Genomic DNA, 24,732 nt, shown 5'->3' on the forward strand with positions numbered 1-24,732 from the left:
TCTTCTACAAAGAGCACAAACATTTCTAACCATTCAGACTTCCAAAGGCAAATGTAGCTAAGAATAATGGAACGTAATTTTATTACTCTTCTGTTAGAAAACTCATACTTGCTTTTTATTTCAGGGTAATGAAACTTTTAGATATGAAGCTTGTGGGGAGAAACTTTTATGACCCTACAAGTGCTATGGTACTACAGCAACACAGGTTGGTACTTTTTTCCCCTTCCTCACTATTCTGGAAAGAAATTTTCCGTTACAACCATTGTATTTAGTACCATAATCTCAGCAGCAGTTTATGGTAGTGAATACAATTTATCAACTAAATCTCTTCCTTAGTTTGGTTTTTCAGTGAGTTTGCAATGATACCAGTTAACTTAGTTTCCTGAGGCTTTCTCATTACTATTAGGAAAGGGCAGTATGACCTCAAAGTATTGTTCACATGGGGGCATGGAAGTATATGTGTTCTTTGAAAATCCTACAGTTAAGACCACCTCTCTCTCCAGATTGCAGATCTGGCCGGGCTACGCAGCTAGCATCCGAAGGACAGACGGAGGGCTCTTCCTACTAGCTGATGTCTGCCATAAGGTCATTCGAAATGACTCTGTGCTGGATGTCATGTGAGTGAATAGTGGGATCTATCTTTCACTTGCTGATGATTTTCTGAAAAGTTCAGTAACAGCTGGTAATAATACACATTAGACATTGTTCTCTTTGTTTGTTTTTTCCACCAGAGACAGGGTCTTGTTTTGTCACCCTGGCTGGTATACAGTGGTTTGATCATAGCTCACTGTAACTCTGAACTCCTGGGTTCAAGTGATCCTACCACCTCAGCCTTCCGAGTAGTCAGGACTACAGGTGTGCTACCATGTCCAGCTAATTTTTAATTTTTTTTTTTTTGTAGAGACAGGGTCTTGCTATGTTTCCTAGGCTGGTCTTGAACTCCTGGCTTCAAGGGACCCTCCTACCTCAGCCTTTCAAAGTGTTGGGATTATAGGCGTGAGCCATGGCACCCAGCCCTGTTTAGATTTTTTGTTGTAGAATAACTGCACTGAATATATGTGCCCTTGTCCCTAGTCATACTGAGATAAGCATCTGAATAGACATCTGCTATGCTTTGAGAAGGAGTTTTATTTAAATTTGTGGTTAGGAGAACTTGGTTTGATATATGCATGTGCTGAGTTTGCATATAATAATATACAATGTATGTGTTACTGTAGTAAATACAGATGTGTATAATTTTTTTTTAAATTGAGACAGAGTCTCACTCTATCACCCAGGCTGGAGTACAGTGGTGTGATCTCGGCTCACTGCACCCTCTGCCTCTCGGGTTCAAGTGGTTCTCCTGCCTCAGCCTCCCGAGTAGCTGGAATTACAGGCCACCATGCCTGGCTAATTTTTTTTTTTCTTTTTCTTTCTTTCTTTCTTTTTTTTTTTTTTTTGAAACAGTGTCTCTCTCTCTCTTGCTCAGGCAGGAGTGGAGTAGCACGATCTCATCTCACTGCAACCTCTGCCTCCTGGGTTGAAACAGTTCTCTTGCCTCAGAGAACTGAGGCAAGAGAACTGTTTCCCGAAGAGCTGGGACTACAGGTGCATGCCGCCATGTCTGGCTAATTTTTTGTGTTTTAGTAGAGACAGAGTTTCGCCATGTTTCCCAGACTGGTCTTGAACTCCTGAGCTCAGGCAATCTGCCCACCTCAGCCTCCCAAAGTGCAGAGATTACAGGTGTGAGCCACCGTGCCCAGCCAGACGTGTGTAATTTTTAGTGGCTGCCTGAAATCTCATCTTACACATAAGTCTCTGTACATCTGATTTTTTTTAGGCCACGTACTCAAAAGTAGAATTACTTAATGGAAGGGCTGAACATTCTAAAGCCTTTTAATATATATCCCATATAATACGATAGTTAACTATATCTTGACAAATTGCCCTGTAGAAGATTGTTTCAGTTTCTTTTCCCACCAGCTGTGTACAACCACTGGGTGTTATCAGGCTTGTGTTTGCTCCTCTGACCGTTTCATTCATTGCTTCAGTGTGTACTTACTGAGCTCCAGTTATGAACCAGAGTCTTAGGACCTATTAGATAGCAAAACAAAGAACCCTACCCTCACAGAGCCTGTGTTGTCACCAGGGGAGATGAACAGTGAATAATAAATATAATAAATAAATTGTATAATGTATTCAAAGCGATAAGAGCCATGGAAAAAAGAAAAAGTAGAGCACACAGTTCGGGCAATCAGAAGTAGTGGGGAAGAGGGCAGAGAATTGCAGTTTTAAGTAGAGTGGTCAAGCTCATTTGAGCAAACACTTGAAAGAGTAAGGGGTTTTCCAGGTGAATACATGGGAGAAGAAGCTTTTGGCAGGTGGACAGCTGAGGCACAGACCTTAAGACAGAAACAGGCCTGGTGCAGGCACATGCAGGGTGGCTAGAGCCACGTGAGCAAGGAGAGTGGTGGAGGGGCAGAGCAGTTGGAGGAGCTGATTACACAGGGCTTTGTAGGGCTTTTGTGAGGGTTTTAACCTTCACTTTGAGTGAAATACAGGACTTTGAGTGGCAAGACCCGAGTTGGATTGTGAAAGGATCCCTGTTGTTGCTGTGTGGAGAATAGACTTGGCAGACTGAGGTTGGAAGTGGGAACACCAGTCAGGAGGCTGTGGTAATCCGGTGGAGCCATGAGGATGGTAGCGATGGAGGTGGTAAGGAGTCATTTTCTGGACATCTGCATTTTGAAAGTAGCACTTAAGTGAATTTCCTGACTGCATGTGGGGTAAGAGAAAGAGAAGCTGAAGATGTCTTGAACTTTTTTGTAATTATCCTGTCTCTCCTAAACTGTCAGCTCCTCTGGCAGAGGCCATGTCTTCTTTGCTCACCATGTACACTTAGACTTAATATAGGGCTTAGCACTGTCAAAAGACACAATTGTTGGCTTTTATTGGGAGTTCATGAATTGGGTAACACCTTGAGGGTTCTGATGAGCTGAGCGACAGAGGTTGGCTTTATAGACAAAAAAGGGTGAGGGAATCAGAAACAGAGAACAAAAAGCAGATTGGTCGTTTGTTATTTTCCTTGTAAAGGTTAAAGCAGTGGAGATATCTTCATTGTACTAAAACTGGCCTGTTTGGGGATTTGGCTATTATGTCTCTCTCCTGATTTCTCAGAAAGTCAGATAAAGATCTTAGTTTCTATTTGGTGGCATGGAACTTCAGCATGAGTAACCCCATTTTGGTTTGCTCTGTTGGGCCTAGTGCAGGAGCCCAGTCCAAGCCAGTAGCCTCCTGTAAGTTTTATTTAATTGTATATAGTAAATATTCAAGAATGTTTATTAAATAAAAGTATGTGTCTTCAAATCCACTATTGCTTTTTTTGTGGTTTCTGCCTTTGCTTTTATATGTTTATTTTTCTTGCATGTACTTTCAGTGAATGCCTTTGCTTTTCTGCCTTGAAAGGTCTACTTGGCCAGAGGTGGTCTGGTTCATGCCTGTAATCCCAGCACTTTGGGAGGCCAAGGTGGGAGGATTGCTTGAGACCAGGAGTTCAAGGCTGCAGTGTGCTATGATAGTACTACTGTACTCCAGCCTAGGCAAGTGACACCCTGTCTTCAAAAAAAATGGAACTAGTTATTTTTTTTTTTTTTTTTTTTGAGATGGAATTTCACTCCTGTCACCCAGGCTGGAGTACAGTGGCATGATCTTGGCTCACTGCAACCTCCACCTCCTGGGTTCAGGCGATTCTCCTGCCTCAGGCTTTCTGAGTAGCTGGGATTACAGGCACTTGCCCCCACACCTGGCTAATTTTTGCATTTTTAGTAGAGGGTTTTGCCATGTTGGCCAGGCTGGTCTTGAACTCCTGACCTCAGGTGATCCACCTGCCTCAGCTTCCCAAAGTGCTGGGATTATAGGCATGAACCACCACCCCAGGCCTATTTTCGATGTTTCAAACCCTATGGGTTTTTCTTGATAGGAGGTTGGGATTATGATGGTTGTCTGTGTACTATTATACAGTTTATTGAAAAACATTCTTTTTTCCCACAGATTCAAATCACTACCTTGCATGCTAAAATACCTGGATTTATTTCTAAACTTTCAGTTTGATGTATTGGTCCAAACTAATGTGATTCTGTCTAAAATACTGTACTTTTTTTGGTTTTCGATATTTGTCAGAATTTTATTTTCAGAATTTTCATGGTGAATGTCACCCACATACTCTTTCATTTGATCCTTTGAATAATTTAGTGAAAATAAGAAAAAAGTCGTTTAGCATTTTGGTGAGCACTGACTAGGGAGAATGTTCATTTAGTCTTCCTTTTGAAAAATATGGCATGTCTTTCGATTTATTGAAATTTATTTTGTTGGCCGGGCGTGGTGGCTCAAGCCTGTAATCCCAGCACTTTGGGAGGCCGAGACGGGTGGATCACGAGGTCAGGAGATCGAGAACATTCTGGCTAACACGGTGAAACCCTGTCTCTACTAAAAAATACAAAAAACTAGCTAGGCGAGGTGGCGGGCGCCTGTAGTCCCAGCTACTCGGGAGGCTGAGGCAGGAGAATGGCGTAAACCCGGGAGGCGGAGCTTGCAGTGAGCTGAGGTCCCGCCACTGCACTCCAGCCTGGGCGATAGAGTGAGACTCTGTCTCAAAAAATAAAAAAAAAGAAATTTATTTTGTTTTGGCCGGACGCGGTGGCTCACCTCTGTAATCCTGGCATTTTGGGAGGCCGAGGCAGGCGGATCACTTGAGGTCAGCAGTTCAAGACCATCCTGGCCAACATGGTGAAACCCTGTCTCTGTTAAAAATACAAAAATTAGCCAGGCGGGGTGGCACATGCCTCTAATTCCAGCTACTTGGGAGGCTGAGGCACGAGAATCACTTGAACCTGGGAACCCGGGAGGCAGAAGTTGCAGTGAACCAAGATGGTGCCATTGCACTCCAGCCTGGGTGACAAAGTGAGACTCTGTCTTAAAAAAAAAAAAAAAAAAAAAAAAATCCAGGCACAGTGGCTCGTGCCTGTAATCCCGGCACTTTGGGAAGCCGAGGTGGGTGGATCACAAGGTCAGGAGATCAAGACCATCCTGGCGGGGGGCGGAGCAAGATGGCCGAATAGGAACAGCTCCAGTCTCCAACTCCCAGCGCGAGCGACACAGAAGACCAGTGATTTCTGCATTTTCAACTGAGGTACTGGGGTCATCTTACTAGGGAGTGCCGGACAATCGGTGCTGGTCAGCTGCTGCAGCCCGACCAGCGAGAGCTGAAGCAGGGCGAGGCATCGCCTCACCTGGGAAGCGCAAGGTGGAAGGGAATCCCTTTTCCTAGCCAGGGAAACTGAGACACACAACACCTGGAAAATTGGGTAACTCCCACCCCAATATTGCGCTTTAAGCAAACGGGCACACCAGGATATTATAACCCACACCTGGCCGGGAGGGTCCCACGCCCACGGAGCCTCCCTCATTGCTAACACAGCAGTCTGCGATCTAACCGCAAGGCAGCAGCGAGGCTGGGGGAGGGGCGCCTGCCATTGCTGAGGCTTAAGTAGGTAAACAAAGCCGCTGGGAAGCTCAAACTGGGTGGAGCTCACAGGAGCTCAAGGAAACCTGCCTGTCTCTGTAGACTCCACCTCTGGGGACAGGGCACAGCTAAAAAAAAAACAACAACAAAAAGGCAGCAGAACCTCTGCAGATGCAAACATCTCTGTCTGACAGCTTTGAAGAGAGCAATGGATCTCCCAACACGGAGGTTGAGATCTGAGAAGGGACAGACTGCCTGCTCAAGTGGGTCCCTGACCCCTGAGTAGCCTAACTGGGAGACATCCCCGACTAGGGGCAGTCTGACACCCCACACCTCACAGGGTCGAGTACACCCCTGAGAGGAAGCTTCCAAAGTAAGAATCAGACAGGTACACTTGCTGTTCAGCAATATTCTATCTTCTGCAACCTCTGCTGCTGATACCCAGGCAAACAGGGTCTGGAGTGGACCTCAAGCAATCTCCAGCAGACCTACAGCTGAGGGTCCTGACTATCAGAAGGAAAACTATCAAACATGAAGGACACCTATACCAAAACCCCATCAGTACGTCACCATCATCAAAGACCAGAGACAGATAAAACCACAAAGATGGGGAAAAAGCAGGGCAGAAAAGCTGGAAATTCAAAAAATAAGAGCGCATCTGCCCCTGCAAAGGAGCGCAGCCCATCGCCAGCAACGGATCAAAGCTGGTCAGAGAATGACTTTGACGAGATGAGAGAAGAAGGCTTCAGTCCATCAAACTTCTCAGAGCTAAAGGAGGAATTACGTACCCAGCGCAAAGAAACTAAAAATCTTGAAAAAAGAGTGGAAGAATTGACAGCTAGACTAGTTAATGCAGAGAAGGTCATAAACGAAATGACAGAGATGAAAACCATGACACGAGAATATGTGACAAATGCACAAGCTTCAGTAACCGACTCGATCAACTGGAAGAAAGAGTATCAGCGATTGAGGATCAAATGAATGAAATGAACGAGAAGAGAAAACCAAAAGAAAAAAGAAGAAAAAGAAATGAACAAAGCCTGCAAGAAGTATGGGATTATGTAAAAAGGCCAAATCTACATCTGATTGGGGTGCCTGAAAGTGAGGGGGAAAATGGAACCAAGTTGGAAAACACTCTTCAGGATATCATCCAGGAGAACTTCCCCAACCTAGTAGGGCAGGCCAACATTCAAATTCAGGAAATACAGAGAACACCACAAAGATACTCCTCCAGAAGAGCAACTCCAAGACACATAATTGCCAGATTCACCAAAGTTGAAATGAAGGAAAAAATCTTAAGGGCAGCCAGAGAGAAAGGTCGGGTTACCCACAAAGGGAAGCCCATCAGACTAGCAGCAGATCTCTCGGCAGAAACTCTACAAGCCAGAAGAGAGTGGGGGCCAATATTCAACGTTCTTAAAGAAAAGAATTTTCAACTCAGAATTTCATATCCAGCCAAACTAAGTTTCATAAGTGAAGGAGAAATAAAATCCTTTACAGATAAGCAAATGCTTAGAGATTTTGTCACCACCAGGCCTGCCTTACAAGAGACCCTGAAGGAAGCCCTAAACATGGAAAGGAACAACCGGTACCAGCCATTGCAAAAACGTGCCAAAATGTAAAGACCATCGAGGCTAGGAAGAAACTGCATCAACTAACAAGCAAAATAACCAGTTAATATAATGGCAGGATCAAGTTCACACATAACAATATTAACCTTAAATGTAAATGGACTAAATGCTCCAATTAAAAGACACAGACTGGCAAACTGGATAAAGAGTCAAGACCCATCAGTCTGCTGTATTCAGGAGACCCATCTCACATGCAGAGACATACATAGGCTCAAAATAAAGGGATGGAGGAAGATCTACCAAGCAAATGGAGAACAAAAAAAAGCAGGGGTTGCAATCCTAGTCTCTGATAAAACAGACTTTAAACCATCAAAGATCAAAAGAGACAAAGAAGGCCATTACATAATGGTAAAGAGATCAATTCAACAGAAGAGCTAACTATCCTAAATATATATGCACCCAATACAGGAGCACCCAGATTCATAAAGCAAGTCCTTAGAGACTTACAAAGAGACTTAGACTCCCATACAATAATAATGGGAGACGTCAACACTCCACTGTCAACATTAGACAGATCAACGAGACAGAAAGTTAACAAGGATATCCAGGAATTGAACTCATCTCTGCAGCAAGCGGACCTAATAGACATCTATAGAACTCTCCACCCCAAATCAACAGAATATACATTCTTCTGAGCACCACATCGCACTTATTCCAAAATTGACCACATAATTGGAAGTAAAGCACTTTTCAGCAAATGTAAAAGAACAGAAATTATAACAAACTGTCTCTCAGACCACAGTGCAATCAAACTAGAACTCAGGACTAAGAAACTCAATCAAAACCGCTGAACTACATGGAAACTGAACAACCTGCTCCTGAATCTAAAATTGACACTCTAACATCACAATTAAAAGAACTAGAGAGGCAAGAACAAACACATTCAAAAGCTAGCAGAAGGCAAGAAATAACTAAAACCAGAGCAGAGCTGAAGGAGATAGAGACACAAAAAACCCTCCAAAAAATCAATGAATCCAGGAGTTGGTTTTTTGAAAAGATCAACAAAATTGACAGACCGCTAGCAAGACTACTAAAGAAGAAAAGAGAGAGGAATCAAATAGACGCAATAAAAAATGATAAAGGGGATATCACCACCGACCCCACAGAAATACAAACTACCATCAGAGAATACTATAAACACCTCTACGCAAATCAACTAGAAAATCTAGAAGAAATGGATAATTTCCTGGACACTTACACTCTCCCAAGACTAAACCAGGAAGAAGTTGAATCCCTGAATAGACCAATAGTAGGCTCTGAAATTGAGGCAATAATTAATAGCCTACCCACCAAAAAAAGTCCAGGACCAGATGGATTCACAGCTGAATTCTACCAGAGGTACAAGGAGGAGCTGGTACCATTCCTTCTGAAACTATTCCAATCAATAGAAAAAGAGGGAATCCTCCCTAACTCATTTTATGAGGCCAACATCATCTTGATACCAAAGCCTGGCAGAGACACAACAAAAAAAGAGAATTTTAGACCAATATCCCGGATGAACATCGATGCAAAAATCCTCAGTAAAATACTGGCAAACCGGATTCAGCAGCACATCAAAAAGCTTATCCACCATGATCAAGTGGGCTTCATCCCTGGGATGCAAGGCTGGTTCAACATTCGCAAATCAATAAACGTAATCCAGCATATAAACAGAACCAAAGACAAGAACCACATGATTATCTCAATAGATGCAGAAAAGGCTTTTGACAAAATTCAACAGCCCTTCATGCTAAAAACGCTCAGTAAATTCGGTATTGATGGAACGTACCTCAAAATAATAAGAGCTATTTATGACAAACCCACAGCTAATATACTGAATGGGCAAAAACTGGAAAAATTCCCTTTGAAAACTGGCACAAGACAGGGATGCCCTCTCTCACCACTCCTATTCAACATAGTGTTGGAAGTTCTGGCTAGGGCAATCAGGCAAGAGAAAGAAATAAAGGGTATTCAGTTAGGAAAAGAAGAAGTCAAACTGTCCCTGTTTGCAGATGACATGATTGTGTATTTAGAAAACCCCATTGTCTCAGCCCAAAATCTCCTTAAGCTGATAAGCAACTTCAGCAAAGTCTCAGGATACAAAATTAATGTGCAAAAATCACAAGCATTCTTATACACCAGTAACAGACAAACAGAGAGCCAAATCAGGAATGAACTTCCATTCACAATAGCTTCAAAGAGAATAAAATACCTAGGAATCCAACTTAAAAGTGATGTAAAGGACCTCTTCAAGGAGAACTACAAACCACTGCTCAGTGAAATAAAAGAGGACACAAACAATGGAAGAACATACCATGCTCATGGATAGGAAGAATCAATATCGTGAAAATGGCCATACTGCCCAAGGTTATTTATAGATTCAATGCCATCCCCATCAAGCTACCAATGAGTTTCTTCACAGAATTGGAAAAAACTGCTTTAAAGTTCATATGGAACCAAAAAAGAGCCCGCATTGCCAAGACAATCCTAAGTCAAAAGGACAAAGCTGGAGGCATCACGCTACCTGACTTCAAACTATACTACAAGGCTACAGTAACCAAAACAGCATGGTACTGGTACCAAAACAGAGATATAGACCAATGGAACATAACAGAGTCCTCAGAAATAATAGCACACATCTACAGCCATCTGGTCTTTGACAAACCTGAGAGAAACAAGCAATGGGGAAAGGATTCCCTATTTAATAAATGGTGCTGGGAAAATTGGCTAGCCGTAAGTAGAAAGCTGAAACTGGATCCTTTCCTTACTCCTTATACGAAGATTAATTCAAGGTGGATTAGAGACTTAAATGTTAGACCTAATACTATAAAAACCCTAGAAGAAAATCTAGGTAGTACCATTCAGGACATAGGAATGGGCAAGGACTTCACGTCTAAAACACCAAAAGCAATGGCAGCAAAAGCCAAAATTGACAAATGGGATCTAATTAAACTAAAGAGATTCTGCACAGCAAAAGAAACTACCACCAGAGTGAACAGGCAACCTATAGAATGGGAGAAAATGTTTGCAATCTACTCATCTGACAAAGGGCTAATATCCAGAATCTACAAAGAACTCAAACAAATATACAAGAAAAAAACAACCCCATCAAAAAGTGGGCAAAGGATATGAACAGACATTTCTCAAAAGAAGACATTCATACAGCCAGCAGACACATGAAAAAATGCTCATCATCACTGGCCATCAGAGAAATGCAAATCAAAACCACAATGAGATACCATCTCACACCAGTTAGAATGGCAATCATTAAAAAGTCAGGAAACAACAGGTGTTGGAGAGGATGTGGAGAAATAGGAACACTTCTACACTGTTGGTGGAATTGTAAACTAGTTCAACCATTATGGAAAACAGTATGGCAATTCCTCAAGGATCTAGAACTAGATGTACCATATGACCCAGCCATCCCACTACTGGGTATATACCCAAAGGGTTATAAATTATTCTACTACAAAGACACATGCACACGTATGTTTATTGCGGCACTATTCACAATAGCAAAGACTTGGAATCAACCCAGATGTCCATCTGTGACAGACTCGATTAAGAAAATGTGGCACATATACACCATGGAATACTATGCAGCCATAAAAAAGGATGAGTTTGTGTCCTTTGTAGGGACATGGATGCAGCTGGAAACCATCATTCTTAGCAAACTATCACAAGAAGAGAAAACCAAACACCGCATGTTCTCACTCATAGGTGGGAACTGAACAATGAGATCACTTGGACTCGGGAAGGGGAACATCACACACTGGGGCCTATCATGGGGAGGGGGGAGGGGGGAGGGATTGCATTGGGAGTTATACATGATATAAATGATGACTTGATGGGTGCTGACGAGTTGATGGGTGCAGCACACCAACATGGCACAAGTATACATACGTAACAAACCTGCACGTTATGCACATGTACCCTAGAACTTAAAGTATAATTAAAAAAAAAAAAAAAAGACCATCCTGGCTAACATGGTGAAACCCCATCTCTACTAAAAATACAAAAAATTAGACGGGCATGGTGGTGGGTGCCTGTATTCCCAGTTACTCGGGAGGGTGAGTCAGGAGATTGGTGTGAACCCGGGAGGTGGGGCTTGCAGTGAGCTGAGATTGTGCCACTGCACTCCAGCCTGGGCGATAGAGTGAGCAAGACTCTGTCTCAAAAAAAAAAAAAAAGTTGGCATTTTGATGGTCATTGACGAGGGAGACTGTTCACTGAGTCCTACTATTGAAAAATATGGCATGTCTTTCCATATTTATTGAAATTTATTTTGTTTTGGCCAGGCACAGTGGCTCATAATGCATATAATCCCAGGACTTTGGGAGGCCGAGGCAGGCGGCTCACTGGAGGTCAGGAGGTTGAGACCAGTCTGGCCAACATGGTGAAATCCCATCTCTACTAAAAAAAAAAAAAAAAAAATTGGTGGGGCGCAGTGGCTCAAGCCTGTAATCCCAGCACTTTGGGAGGCCGAGACGGGCAGATCACGAGGTGAGGAGCTCGAGACCATCCTGGCTAACACGGTGAAACCCCGTCTCTACTAAAAAATACAAAACACTAGCCGGGCGAGGTGGCAGGCGCCTGTAGTCCCAGCTACTCAGGAGGCTGAGGCAGGAGAATGGCGTAAACCCGGGAGGCGGAGCTTGCAGTGAGCTGAAGTCCCGCCACTGCACTCCAGTCTGGGCGACAGAGCGAGACTCCGTCTCAAAAAAAAAAAAAAAAAAAAAATTTGCTGGGCGTGGTGGCACAGGGCTGTAGTCCCAGCTACTCTGGAGGCTGAGGCAGGAGAATCGCTTGAACCTGGGAGATGGAGGCTGCAGTGAGCTGAGATTGTGCCAGTGCACTATAGCCTGGGCAACAGAGCAAGACTTTGTCTGGGGGATAAAGAAAAGAAATTTATTGTTATTTTCTCCACGGTTATTTATCTTGGACTTTAAAAAGAAAAAGTCATTCCTTCCTTTCTTTCCTTCCTTTCCTTCTTTCCTTCTTTCTTCGGGACGAGGTCTCATTTCATGGCCCAGACTGAAGTGCAGTGGCTATTCACAGGCATGATCATAGCTCACTGCAGCCTTGAATTCTTGGGCTCAAGTGATCTTTCTGCCTCAGCTTCCCAAGTAACTGGGACTACAGGCTTGTGCCACTATGCTCAGCCTTTTTTTTCCTAAGTACATAATTTTATATGTACTTACCACTAATTTAAGCTCAAATTCACACCCAATTGTGTGATCCCTTCACGGTACATTGAAACACTAGGTATTTTGTCAGTTTCATTCCCCTCCTGTCCAAATACTGTATTTTTGGGATGATCTAGATCACTTTAGATCTAGCTTTGAGAACCTCTTCTCCAAGATAGTGAGAAGGCCTGTGTCAGGTGTTACCCCGTTGTGTCAGACATGGACCCTGGCTCTCAGTGTAACTGCTGAGCCCCGAGAGCATGTCCATGTCTGTCAGGGAGCTATGTAGGCTGTCCTCCCTTGTCCCCTGCAGCTGTTGCTGGCTTGGTGTTCTACCACCTTCGTTCCCTGTTCTTACGGATCACTGGAAACCACAGAAGAGCATTTATTTTCCTGGAAGTGAGAAGAGCTCGGTGTTTCAAAATGTAGCAGCTTTTCTTTTCATCACCCAGGAATGGTTTGCATACTTCCAAAAGGTAGTGAGTCAGCTAAGGTTTACTAAATAAGGTTGCTTTATTATGTCACTGTTAGGTTGTCAATTCATTCAATGACCTATTCCTACTGAATTCAATACCATCTTAGAAATGTCTGTTAGAACCTTATTGGCTTCAGTTAGGCTGGTTGCTCTCCAGGCTGGCTAGACCATCACTGTCTTGGGGTTCCTCTTCCCTTCTTATGGGGAATCTCCTGTATGTCAGATCTCATAACTGCTGTTTTCTTGATTTATTCTCTTATTTTGGTGTAGCATATATACTGCAGTATTTCCAGAAGAAGGGTGCATTGGAGGAAATGATTTTGAGACCTTACATGTTTGAAAAATGTCTTTAGTTCACAAAGTAGTTGTCTAGTTTGACTGGGTGTATAACTCTAGGTTATAAATCTAGGTTGGAGATACTTTACCCTGAGAATTTTGAAGGCACTACTCCATTGTCCTTGCTTTTAGATTCACTGTTGAAAGATCTAAAGCCGTTTTAATTTCAGATTCCAGAATCTTTGTATGTCTCTTCTCACCCCATCCTACCCCTTTGGGAGCTTTGGGAGTTTTTCTTTACTGTTGTTATCTGAAATTGTATTTGTTCTTTATTCCCTCCTGCATCTCAGGATTCTATATGGGATTATTTTCCCTTTGCCTGAAGAACTGCTTGTAATATGTCCTTTAGTGTGGACTCTGCTAGTGACAAATTCTTTTAATTTTTATCTAAAAATGTTTACCATCTTGCCTTTAACTTAAAATTCTGGGTTTGGCAGTTATTTTCTTTTCGCACTTTGTTTCGCACTTTGAGAAATATTATCTGACTTACGTTCTTTCCTTTTTTTTTTTTTTTTTTTTTTTTATGGAATCTCACTTGATTACCCAGGTTGGAGTGCAGTGGCACAATCACAACTCACTGCACTGCAGCCTCAAACTCCTCGCTCAAGCAGTCCTCCCACCTCAGCCCCCTAAGTAGCTGGGACTACAGGGATGCACCACCACACCTGGCTAATGTTTTAATTTTTTCGTAGAGACAGGGTCTTGCTGTGTTGCCAAGGCTGGTCTCGAACTCCTGGGCTCAAGTGATTCTCCTACCTCAGCCTCCCAAAGTGCTAGTGTGAGGCACTGTGCCCAGCCTATTTTATTTTTATTTTTGTAGAGATGCAGTTTGACTATGTTGCCAAGGCTGACCTTGAAATCCTGGCATCAAATTATCCTCCTAACTTGGCCCCCTAAAGTGCTGGGATTACAGGTGTGAATTATTGCTCCTGGCCCTTGGTTTACATTGTTCCTGTTGACAAATCAGTCATTAGTGATACTGTTATCTTTTTAATTTTTTTATTTTTGTCTTTGGCTTTTGAAGTTTTACGGTAATGCACCTAGTTGTGATTTCTGTTAAAAGAAAAAAATATTCATGGCACTTGTTAGAGAATGATAAGGCAGACTTTATTCAGAACCAGTGCAATAGGCACAAGGACCCCTGCAATGGGGATTTGCAGGATGGGAGAGAGATTGGGCTCAACTCAGAATACAACAAGGAAAAGTGGAATTGATAGTCTAGGAGAAGGATCGGGGCCAGTGGATGAAAAATTACTGATAAGAACCATTTGGAGTCAGAGGATTTCACCAAATTTTTACAGTTGGGTTGCTAGTCTAATGGGCCTCCAACCATAAGCTCTCAGGAATGGCCTGAATTGGTATGAAGCCTTATCTGGCTTTTTCTAGAGAGTACTCATCTTTATGTGGAGCAGAAAAGACAGTGCAGAACAAACAAAAATGCCTTATATGTATAGACAACAGCAAAAGCGAAGCAAGCAGATGAAAAACATAAGTGACTGGGTGCAGTGACTTGTGCCGGTAATCCCAGCACTTTGGGAGGCTGAGGAGGGTGGATAGGTTGAACCCACGGGTTCAAAACCAGCCTGGGCAACATGGCAAAATCCTGTCTCTACAAAAAATACCACAATTAGCTGGGCATGGTGGCATGCATCTGTCATCCCAGCTACTCGGGAGGTTGAGGTGGGAGAATCACCTGAGCTGGAATGTCAAGGCTGCAGTGAGTGGTGAGCCATAGTTGCACCACTGTACTCCAGCCTAGGCAATGGAGTGAGACCCTATTTAAAAAAAAAAGTTAATGGCAAAAATATTTTCAGATGATACACTTTCAAAAAAAAAAAAAAGGCTAATGACCTCACACAAAGATCTAGTTTTGATTATATCCTGGAGGCTGTACTTCTAAACCAAACAGTCTATTTTATGTAAGGAAGTAAGTCTAATTGGCTTATATAAAGACCTAAGGCTAATGACAAAGGCCTGTTTGATTACAAATATTGGGATAACAAAATAGATTCAGCAACTAGAGCTTAATGAAACTAGTCACACCTCAGATGGTTGTTGGGATTGACTCACTTGACAGCAGATCTGAAGAACAAAGAGTTAAGCACAAGGGCCCAGTAAGTGGGTTGTTGGTCTGAAAATCTCTGGAATGTTGCCTGGGACGAGTTTTCAAAATTACCTTGTTGGACCTCCAGAATTGTCAGAGGATATAAGACCTCTGTTCTATCGGAAATAAAAAGAAAGCTGAATTTCTTGCTTACTGCAGTTAGAGACTATTGGTCTTCTATAGAATGTTTGGGAAGAGTATAGTTCAGGGATTGCAGACTTGCAGGTGGACAAGTAGGTCAGCATCTTCTGAAGAAGGGTGGTTACTCAGGCGAGACTCTTGTGGATGGATTTGCCCTCAGAGGTATGCGTATTGGATTAAGTCATCCCTGGTTGGCTGGCTTACAGAAACAAGGGGATGACATTCATTAGTTGGCTTGCAAAAGTGTGTTTGCTGAAGTAAATTGATGTAGATTGATTCAACAGGCTTAAAACTCATTCTTATGGCTACTTGTTACTATAGTGACAGAGTAATCCATCTTTTCTTTCCAGTTTGTAGGAATTTTATTTTATTCCTAGGAGTATATGAATGTTTGTTTTCATCTAGTTTTGTTGTTTAGTTTCTTAGATATTAATCTTAAATTCATAAAGAATTTTCTAAAATTGGCTAGCAGGCTAACCGATTTTTTAATGATCTTTTTTCTTTTTTTCCTTTTTTTTTTTTTTTTTGAGACAGAATTTCACTCTCGTTGCCCAGCCCAGGCTGGAGTGCCATGGCATGATCTTGGCTCACTACAACCTCCGCCTCCTGGGTTCAATCGATTATCCTGCCTCAGCCTCCCGAGTAGCTGGGATTACGGGCTTGTGCCACCAAACCTGGCTAACTTTGTATTTTCAGTGGAGACAGGGTTTCTCCATGTTGGTCAGACTGGTCTTGAACTTCCGACCTCAGGTGATCCACCAGCCTTGGCTTCCCAAAGTGCTAGGATTACAGGCATGAGCCACTGTGCCCAGTCAGTGATCTTTTTTCTTACAAATTTGAAATACCACCTTATTCTACACTTAGTATTAATCTGTTTGAGTCTATTTCCAGATCTTTTATTCTGTTCCATTAATTTCTTTCTTTTTTCAGATGTGTAAAGGTACAGTTGGCATCCATAAAAAACCCACACACATTTAAAGTATACAGTTTGATGAGTTTTGATATATGTATATATAGTTGATATATTTCACCTGTGAAACATTGCAGTGAAGAAAATGGACATAGCCATTGCCCCAAAATGTACTCAGGTCTCTCTGAAGCCTCTTCCGGCTTCTGTTCCTCCTCTGCACCCCATGGGCAGCAAATGCTGGTCAGCTTTCTGTCACTAGAGATTATTCTGCATTTTCTTTTTTTTTGTTTTTTTTTTTTGAGACGGAGTCTCGCTCTGTCGCCCAGGCTGGAGTGCAGTGGCCGGATCTCAGCTCACTGCAAGCTCCGCCTCCCGAGTTCACGCCATCCTCCTGCCTCAGCCTCCCGAGTAGCTGGGACTACAGGCGCCCGCCACCTCGCCCGGCTAGTTTTTTGTATTTTTTTAGTAGAGACGGGGTTTCACTGTGTTAGCCAGGATGGTCTCGATCTCCTGACCTCGTGATCCACCCGTCTCGGCCTCCCAAAGTGCTGGGATTACAGGCTTGAGCCACCGCGCCTGGCCTGTTCTGCATTTTCTAGAATTTTATATAAATGGAATCACTATGTTCTTGTGCTTTTTTATTGTTTTTCTTTTATAATTTTTTTTTTTTTTTTGAGACGGAATCTCTTCCTGTCACCCAGGCTGGAGTGCAATGGTCCAATCTCGGCTCACTGCAGCCTCCACCTCCCGTGTTCAGGCGATTCTCCTGCATAGCTTGGATTACAGGTGCCTGCCACCACGCCCAGCTATATACCTCTTTTTTTTTTTTTTTGATAGAGATGGGGCCTCACTATGTTGCCCAGGCTGGTCTCGAACTCCTGGGCCCAAGCAGTTCTCCTACCTAGGCTCAGCCTCCCAAAGTGCTGGGATTATAGGCGTAAGAGGGGGCAAGGAAGAAGACCCACCCGACAGCCCACCCACCCACCTGCCTGCCTGCTATTGTTTTTCAGTTGGCTTCTTTCACTCAGCGTTATTTTGAAAGCATTCACGTTGTTGTATGTTGTAAATGTTCATTCCTTTTAATTGCTGGGTAGTGTTTCATTTTGTGGCTCTACCACAGTTTATTCACCCATTGTTTCCAGGTTCTTTCCAGCTGTTGGCTGTTACAAATAAAGCTGCTATAAATATTAGTGTACAAGTCTTTGTGTGGACATACACTTTCATTTTTCTTAGTAGATACCTGGGAGCGGAGGGGCGAGTCATATGGTAGGTGTGTGTTTGATTTTATAAGAAACTCTTTCCCAAAGTGTCTGTACCATTTTACATTCCCATTAGCAGTGCCTGAGAATTCAGGTTGTTCCACATTCTCACCAATACTTGGTTTAGTCAGTCTTAATTTTAGAAATTTTAACCAGTGTACAGTGGTATCCAATTGTGGTTTTGATTTACATTTTCCTAGTGAATAATGATGTAGAGCATCTTTTCCTGTGTGTACTTCTCATTCATTTGTCTGCTTTGGTGAAGTATCTGTTCGTATCTTTTGCCTGTTTGTAAATATTTGGGTGGTTGTTTTTACTGAGTTGTGCAATAATTCATTACATATAAGAAGTACAAATCCTTTATCAGCTGAATGATACGCATGTATCACGTGATTTGCACATATTTTCTTCCATTTAGTAGCTTGTCTTTGCATTTTTCTTGAAAATGACTTTTCTTTTTTTTGAGACAGAGTCTTGCTCTGTTAACTGGAGTGCAGTGTGTAATCACAGCTCCCTGCAGCCTTGGCCTCCAGGGCTCAAACAATCCTCCCACGTCACCCTCCTGAGTAGCTGTGACTGCAGGCAGGCACCACCATGCCCAGCTAATTAAAACAATTTTTTTTTTTGTAGAGATGGAGTTTCACCACATTGCCCAGGCTGTTCTTGAACTCCTGGGCTCAAGTGATCCTCCTAAAGTGCTGGGATTATGGTTGTGAACCATCACACCTGGCCAGTGGTCCCTTTTATTATTTTTTATTCTTTTTTTTTTTTTTTTTTTGAGACGGAGTCTCGCTCTGTCGCCCAGGCTGGAGTGCAGTGGCGAGATCTCAGCTCACTGCAAGCTCCACCCCCCCGGGTTTACGCCATTCTCCTGCCTCAGCCTCCCGAGCAGCTGGGACTACAGGCACCCGCCACCTCGCCCGGCTAGTTTTTTGTATTTTTTAGTAGAGACGGGGTTTCACCGTATTAGCCAGGATGGTCTCGATCTCCTGACCTCGTGATCCACCCGTCTCGGCCTCCCAAAGTGCTGGGATTACAGGCTTGAGCCACCGCGCCTGGCCTATTTTTTATTCTTTTATTATTTATTATTATTATTTTTTTTTTGAGACGGTTTCACTCTTTCACCCAGGCTGGAGTGCAGTGGCGCCATCTCAGCTCACTGTAGCCTCTGCCTCCTGGGTTCAAGTGATTCTTATGCCTTGGCCTCCCGAGTAGCTGGGACTACAGGCATGCACCACCACACCTGGCTGTTTTGTACATTTAGTAGAGATGGGGTTTCACCATGTTGCCCAGGCTTGTCTCAAACTCCTGAGCTCAAGTGATCCACCTGCCTGCGCCTCCTAAAGTGCTGGAATTACAGGCGTGAGCCACCATGCCCGGCCCAGTGGTCCCTTTTAAAGAGTAGACATTTTTAATTCTGATGAAGTCTAATTGATACTTTTTCTTTCGTAGGTTTTGGTTTCGGTGTCATATCCAAGAAATCATTGCCTAACTCGAGATGGCAAAGATTTTCTGTTTTTTTTTTAGGTTTATAGTTTCGAGTCATATTTTGATCTGCAATCCATTTTGAGTTAACTTTTACGGGTGATGTCAGGTAACGGTCTGAGTTTCTTTCGTTACATATTTAATTATCACAATACTATTTCTTGAAAAGATTGTCCTTCCCTACTGGTTTACCTTGACACCTTTGTCAGTTATTATTTGATCATAAATGTGTAGGTTCTGTGTTTCATTCTCATGTAATTTAAGGCACAAATGTCCCTCTGAGCACTGCATTAGCTGCAGCCCCTGATTTTTTGATTGTCTGATTTTTCATTTTCCTTCAGTTCAAGATATTTTCTCATTTCTCTTGTGCTTTCTTTCATCTGTGGGTTGTTGTTTGTAATTTTCAAATATTTGGAGATTTCTTATTTTTCTTTCTGTTTAATGCATTTTGTCAGGTCTGTATTGTTTTTTTTTTTTTTTTTTTTTTTTTTTTGAGGCAGAGTCTTGCTCTGTCACCAGGCTGGAATGCAGTGGCACGATCTTGGCTCACTGCAGTCACCGCCTCCCGGGTTCAACTGATTCTCCTGTCTCAGCCTCCTGAGTAGCTGGGACTACAGGCGTGCACCACCATGCCCAGCTTATTTTTGTATTTTTAGTAGAAACGGGGTTTCATCATGTTGGCCAAGATGGTCTCGATCTCTTGACATTGTGATCCGCCCACCTCAGCCTCCCAAAATGCTGGGGTTACAGGTGTGAGCCACTGCAGTCAGCTTATTTTTCTTTTCTTTTTTTTTTTTTTTTTTTTTTGTTGAGACGGAGTCTCGCTCTGTCGCCCAGGCTGGAGTGCAGTGGCTGGATCTCAGCTCACTGCAAGCTCTGCCTCCCAGGTTTACGCCATTCTCCTGCCTCAGCCTCCCGAGTAGCTGGGACTACAGGCGCCCGCCACCTCGCCCGGCTAGTTTTTGTTTTTGTATTTTTTAGTAGAGATGGGGTTTCACCGTGTTAGCCAGGATGGTTTTGATCTCCTGACCTCGTGATCCGCCCGTCTTGGACTCCCAAAGAGCTGGGATTACAGGCTTGAGCCACCGTGCCCGGCCTCTTTTTCTTTTTTTTTTTTAAACTGACCTATCCATATTTAGACTAAGAGTCTGTTATCCCTGTGGCATGCAGCTGCTGATGTCTTTACTCGGTTTTTCCTTATTGTCATATTTTAACCTGGCTTCCTAGCGATCACTCACTTGTCTGTAGAGCTTAGTCATTCGGGTAATGATTTGGAGAGCGGTTATACTCAAACCCCATGACCCCATAAGGCTTCCATCTCTGCTAATGGATCCGTGTGTAGATTGAAGAGTGCATTCAAAATTAAAGGTAGTTCTCCCATTTTTTTTGGCTCTTAACTCTCAGCTGAGATTTCTTGGCTCTCTTGTAAACATAGATGGTTTCCCAGTCAGCCAAGGATGTGTGGCCTTTCTCTGGTTTTCTGATTGCCAAGATTTAGCCCTTAAATTTCTGGTTGATCCACTGCTCACCCCAACTTAGACTACAAATCTAGGCTAACAGAACTTTGCTTTTCTCCATTGCCACTTGTAGGTGGCTTGCCATGGGTTCCCATCCCTACCCCCCAGATTAAGTTTTCTCAATCTGAAAAGGTTGCACACTTTTTGGTTCTATTTCTATAGCAGTCTCAAAATGACAAAGCTGGAGAATAGGCTGGTAGTTAACCAGATCTAGGGAAGGAGGGGGAGTGTGAATATAAAGGGCAGCAGGAAATAGTCCTTTGGTGGTGACATGCAACAGTTTGATATCTGATTGTGGTAACATATAAATGAGAGAAAACTATATACATACAAACACGCCAGTGTATATAAATAACAATGAAAATGGAGTAAGATCTGTAGCCTAGTTATTGATATTATAGCAGTGGCAGTTTTGTACATGAGACTCTACGTCCAGATTTTGCAACTTTCTATGATTTGATGAGTATTTCAAAATATGAAACTTTTAAAAATCAATTTTAATTAATTTAGGGACAGGGCCTTTGTCACCCAGGATGGAGTGCAGTGATGCTGTCATAGCTCACTGTAGCCTCAAACTCCTGGGTTCAAGCTATCTTCCCACCTCACTCAGTCTCTGGGATTACAAGGTATGCCACCACACCTGGCTAATTTTTTAATTTTTTTAGAGATGGGGGTCTCGCCATGTTGCCCAGGCTGATCTCAATATCCTGGGCTCAAGCAATTCTCCCACCTTAGCCTCTCAAATAGCTGGGACTATAGCTGTGAGCCATCATGCCTGGTAGGCCTATATTCTCTATTTCCTGCAATTCAGGTCCTCTTAAGCTTTTTCCTCCCCTCCCCCGCCAAAGAAATAAGGTCTCACTGTATTGCCCAGGCTGGTCTCTTAACTTCTGGGTTCAAGCAGTCCTCCTGCCTCTGCCTCCTGAAATGCTGGGATTACAAGCGTGAGCCACTGCATCTGGCCAAGAGTCCCATGTTTTAACACAGCTGGAGCCTTCTGGTGCTATATAGCTATGATTAGATTCCTCAATTACTTGATCCCCTATCCCTTTCATACTGTTATGGATATACACGGTGATCCAAAAGTCTATTGTCTCTTTCCAAAGGCATGCCATTTATCAGCAGAATAAAGAACACTTCCAGGATGAGTGTACTAAGCTTCTGGTTGGCAATATTGTTATCACCCGATATAACAATCGTACCTATCGTATTGATGATGTGGATTGGAATAAGACTCCAAAGGACAGCTTCACCATGTCTGATGGGAAGGAGATCACGTTCTTAGAATACTACAGGTAGCAAGAAAAGACTGGGTTTGGGCCTCAGGGTGGGGGTTGGATGTAATCCATGTTCTCCAGCAGGATATTGAGTTCTGCAATAGCATACCACTTGACACTTTCAAAATAATTGAATTGGTAATGTGTCTAAGATTGAATGAGTTTGTTTGTGGGATTTGACCTCAGTATGCTGCCGTTACAGCTTCAATTCTTTTAGTAATTTGGAAGTTACTATATAAATTAATCTCAGGAGTTTGAATTGTATTTCTTTTTCTGATTTCATTAGAAGTCTGGAGACATTAAATTCAAGTCATTAATCATTTGACTGCCATTTCATGTTTCTATTGCCTAAGGCCTTTAGCCTGATGTTAAATCTGAACCTTTAGCCTTATTTCTCCTATATTTAATTGCAACATAATTTGAGCCTGCTTTTTCTAGTTATAAATATATTGTGATTGGTTTCTAGTGGCTCCTTGACAAGGGTACTATGCAAATTATATACCTCAGTCCTGGTTAAGAGACTCAGACTATGGTGCTCTAAGAGTAGTGATGCCGCTTCTGAAATTTTTTCCTGCGTTACTTTTTTACTGCATTCTGAAATTTTTTCCTAGCAAAAATTATGGGATCACAATTAAGGAAGAGGACCAGCCACTGCTGATTCACAGGCCCAGTGAGAGACAGAATAATCATGGGATGGTGAGTAGGGCTGTCAGACCTACACTTCCAGCTTAAGTTCTTCATCCTGTTAGCTGCTTTTAGCCATCCTCATGGCTTTGTGGGAGCTGTGGAGTAGTGATCGTAGTGTGGTTGTGGAAAGCTGTGCAAATGTTTGTCTGTCTCATCCAGCCAGAGGCACCCCTCACACTGGTAAGATCTGCTTTAGAAGTCCTCACTAGGCAGAGCTAAATATCCACATAAGCTATTAGGTTAAAGGGTCAAGGAGAATTTCCTGTGAAGGAAGATTAAAACTCTGAATCCATGGGGAAAGGTATAGACATTTATTTATTTATGAGATGGAGTCTCGTTCTGTTGCCCAGGCTGGAGTGCAGTGGCGCGATTTCGGCTCACTGCAAGCTCTGCCTCCTGGGTTCACATCATTCTCCTGCCTCAGCCTCCCGAGTAGCTGGGACTACAGGAGCCCACCACCATGCCCAGCCAAGTTTTTGTACTTTTAGTGGAGACGGCGTTTCACTGTCTTAGCCAGGATGGTCTTCATCTCCTCACTTCGTGATTCGCCTGTGTCGGCTTCCTAAAGTGCTGGGATTACAGGCGTGAGCCACCGCGCCTGGCAGAGACATTTATTTTAACAGGGCCAGAGGCTTAAGAAGGTGCCTTGTCACCTGACTCTCCTATCTTAAATGTGAAGACTGAAGACCAGTAGGATACAGTGAGACTGAGGCACACTGCTTAGCGATAGGATGCATTGTCTTAGCATTGTCTTAGCATTGTCTTGAGGCCCAAGAGGGACAGATTTTTTTTTTTTTCTAGTTTTTACTCTCCTTTGACAGTTTCAGTATTTTTCCTTTGACCTGATACAACAGGCTATATGTATAGTGACTGAGGGAGAAAGGATAAAATACTTCTAGCATTTCACTGCTTTCTCCTCCAGGATTTATACTCCTTAATGTGTTAGTTTTATCACTGCAGGAGCAGCCCTGGCCATGGCGTGTCCTGTATGGGTCAGGGGAACATGAGCCTCTTGTACTGCCTTATTTTCCCTCTTCGTTCTCTCTTCAAAGCTACTAAAAGGGGAAATCCTGCTGGTGCCCGAGCTTTCTTTTATGACTGGAATCCCCGAGAAGATGAAGAAGGACTTCAGAGCCATGAAGGTTGGAGTCCTGTGTTTTCAGCCGAAAATGCCCACTTTGTGAGGCAGCCTTTTGGTTAGCAGTTTGAGTTAGAACCAAGCCACGTTCCGACTCTGATGTTGGCTTGCATTGTAACCTGGGCCTGTCCATTCTTCTAGGCTCCAGTTTTCTCCTCTGTAAAACATGATCCCTTCCCACACAAGATGTGAAAAAGCATATCAGAACTTCCTTTTGAAGGTCATTAGAATAGTAGAGGGACTGGATTATAACTCTGTCTTCATCCTCAGCAGTCAGGTGGATAATTGTAAACTGATCATATGACCATGAATGAGGTTCTTTGAGAGCGCTGAGTTATTGTAATGTTTCTAAAGACTTCAGTTTATTTGAAGGCATGGAGAAAATAATGAGGCAAAAAGCAAACAAGTCAGGAGATGAGGATAGAAGTTTATCTTGTGGGGCCCTGAGTGTCCTCGGGGTGTTGGTCTCAGCTCCTGTGGGCAGGGCTGAGTAGCAGAGATGGGTACAGCAGCTAGCACCTACGTGGCGTGAGTCCAGACCCCGAGAACTGGCCCGCCACACTCTGTCTGGGGCTGTCCACACTTGAGCTTCTCTCTGCTGCCTCACTTTCCAGTCCTTGTCTGTCTTAGACCCATATGCCACATAAAGTTTTTAGTAACATTGTAAAGAGCTTGAAGTGAAGCTCCAAATTCCTGTGAGAGATTTATTTCATGTTTACCTTCCAGTTCTGCTTTCACCTACCTTGTAGGTCAAGGCCTTTTCCTTACAACTCCCAGTTGCCTGATGACTTTATGATCACAGAGCTATATCTATGTAGCCCTATAGACTTACTGACCCTAATGACTGCCTCAGAGGGAATAACAGCTGTGCAATTTGTTCATCTCAGAAGAATAAAGAACTCACTTATGTGATTCAGAATCTTCCTGCATACCTGTCAGATTTTACTCAACAATAAATATTTAGCAAGTACCTATTAATGGGTCAAACACCATGACAAGTTCTGGGTAAAAAAGTGACTTCTGGTAACATTAAGTGACTAATATACTATGGCATATAGTGTTAGATTGAATATGGTTTTCTATTTTGTTTGGCTGGATGTATCGCAC

The 24,732-nt window shown here is 43.0% G+C and overlaps 1 protein-coding gene across 3 annotated transcripts in view; it reads left to right on the plus strand.

Moving 5' to 3' along the window:
• PIWIL2 (piwi like RNA-mediated gene silencing 2) overlaps nt 1-24,732 on the plus strand; it is a 95,993-nt gene that overhangs the window by 15,043 nt on the left and 56,218 nt on the right. For all 3 annotated transcript variants that reach the window (XM_033227892.1, XM_033227910.1, XM_033227902.1), the window contains exons 9-13: nt 125-205; nt 504-617; nt 21,630-21,818; nt 22,412-22,496; nt 23,540-23,629. In XM_033227892.1, coding sequence (XP_033083783.1) covers nt 125-205; nt 504-617; nt 21,630-21,818; nt 22,412-22,496; nt 23,540-23,629 — 559 coding nt within the window. The remainder of the gene's footprint in view (nt 1-124; nt 206-503; nt 618-21,629; nt 21,819-22,411; nt 22,497-23,539; nt 23,630-24,732) is intronic.

The sequence above is a fragment of the Trachypithecus francoisi genome, unplaced genomic scaffold, assembly GCF_009764315.1.
Source record: "Trachypithecus francoisi isolate TF-2019V2 unplaced genomic scaffold, Tfra_2.0 Contig01440, whole genome shotgun sequence".
NCBI classification, from domain to species: domain Eukaryota; kingdom Metazoa; phylum Chordata; class Mammalia; order Primates; family Cercopithecidae; genus Trachypithecus; species Trachypithecus francoisi.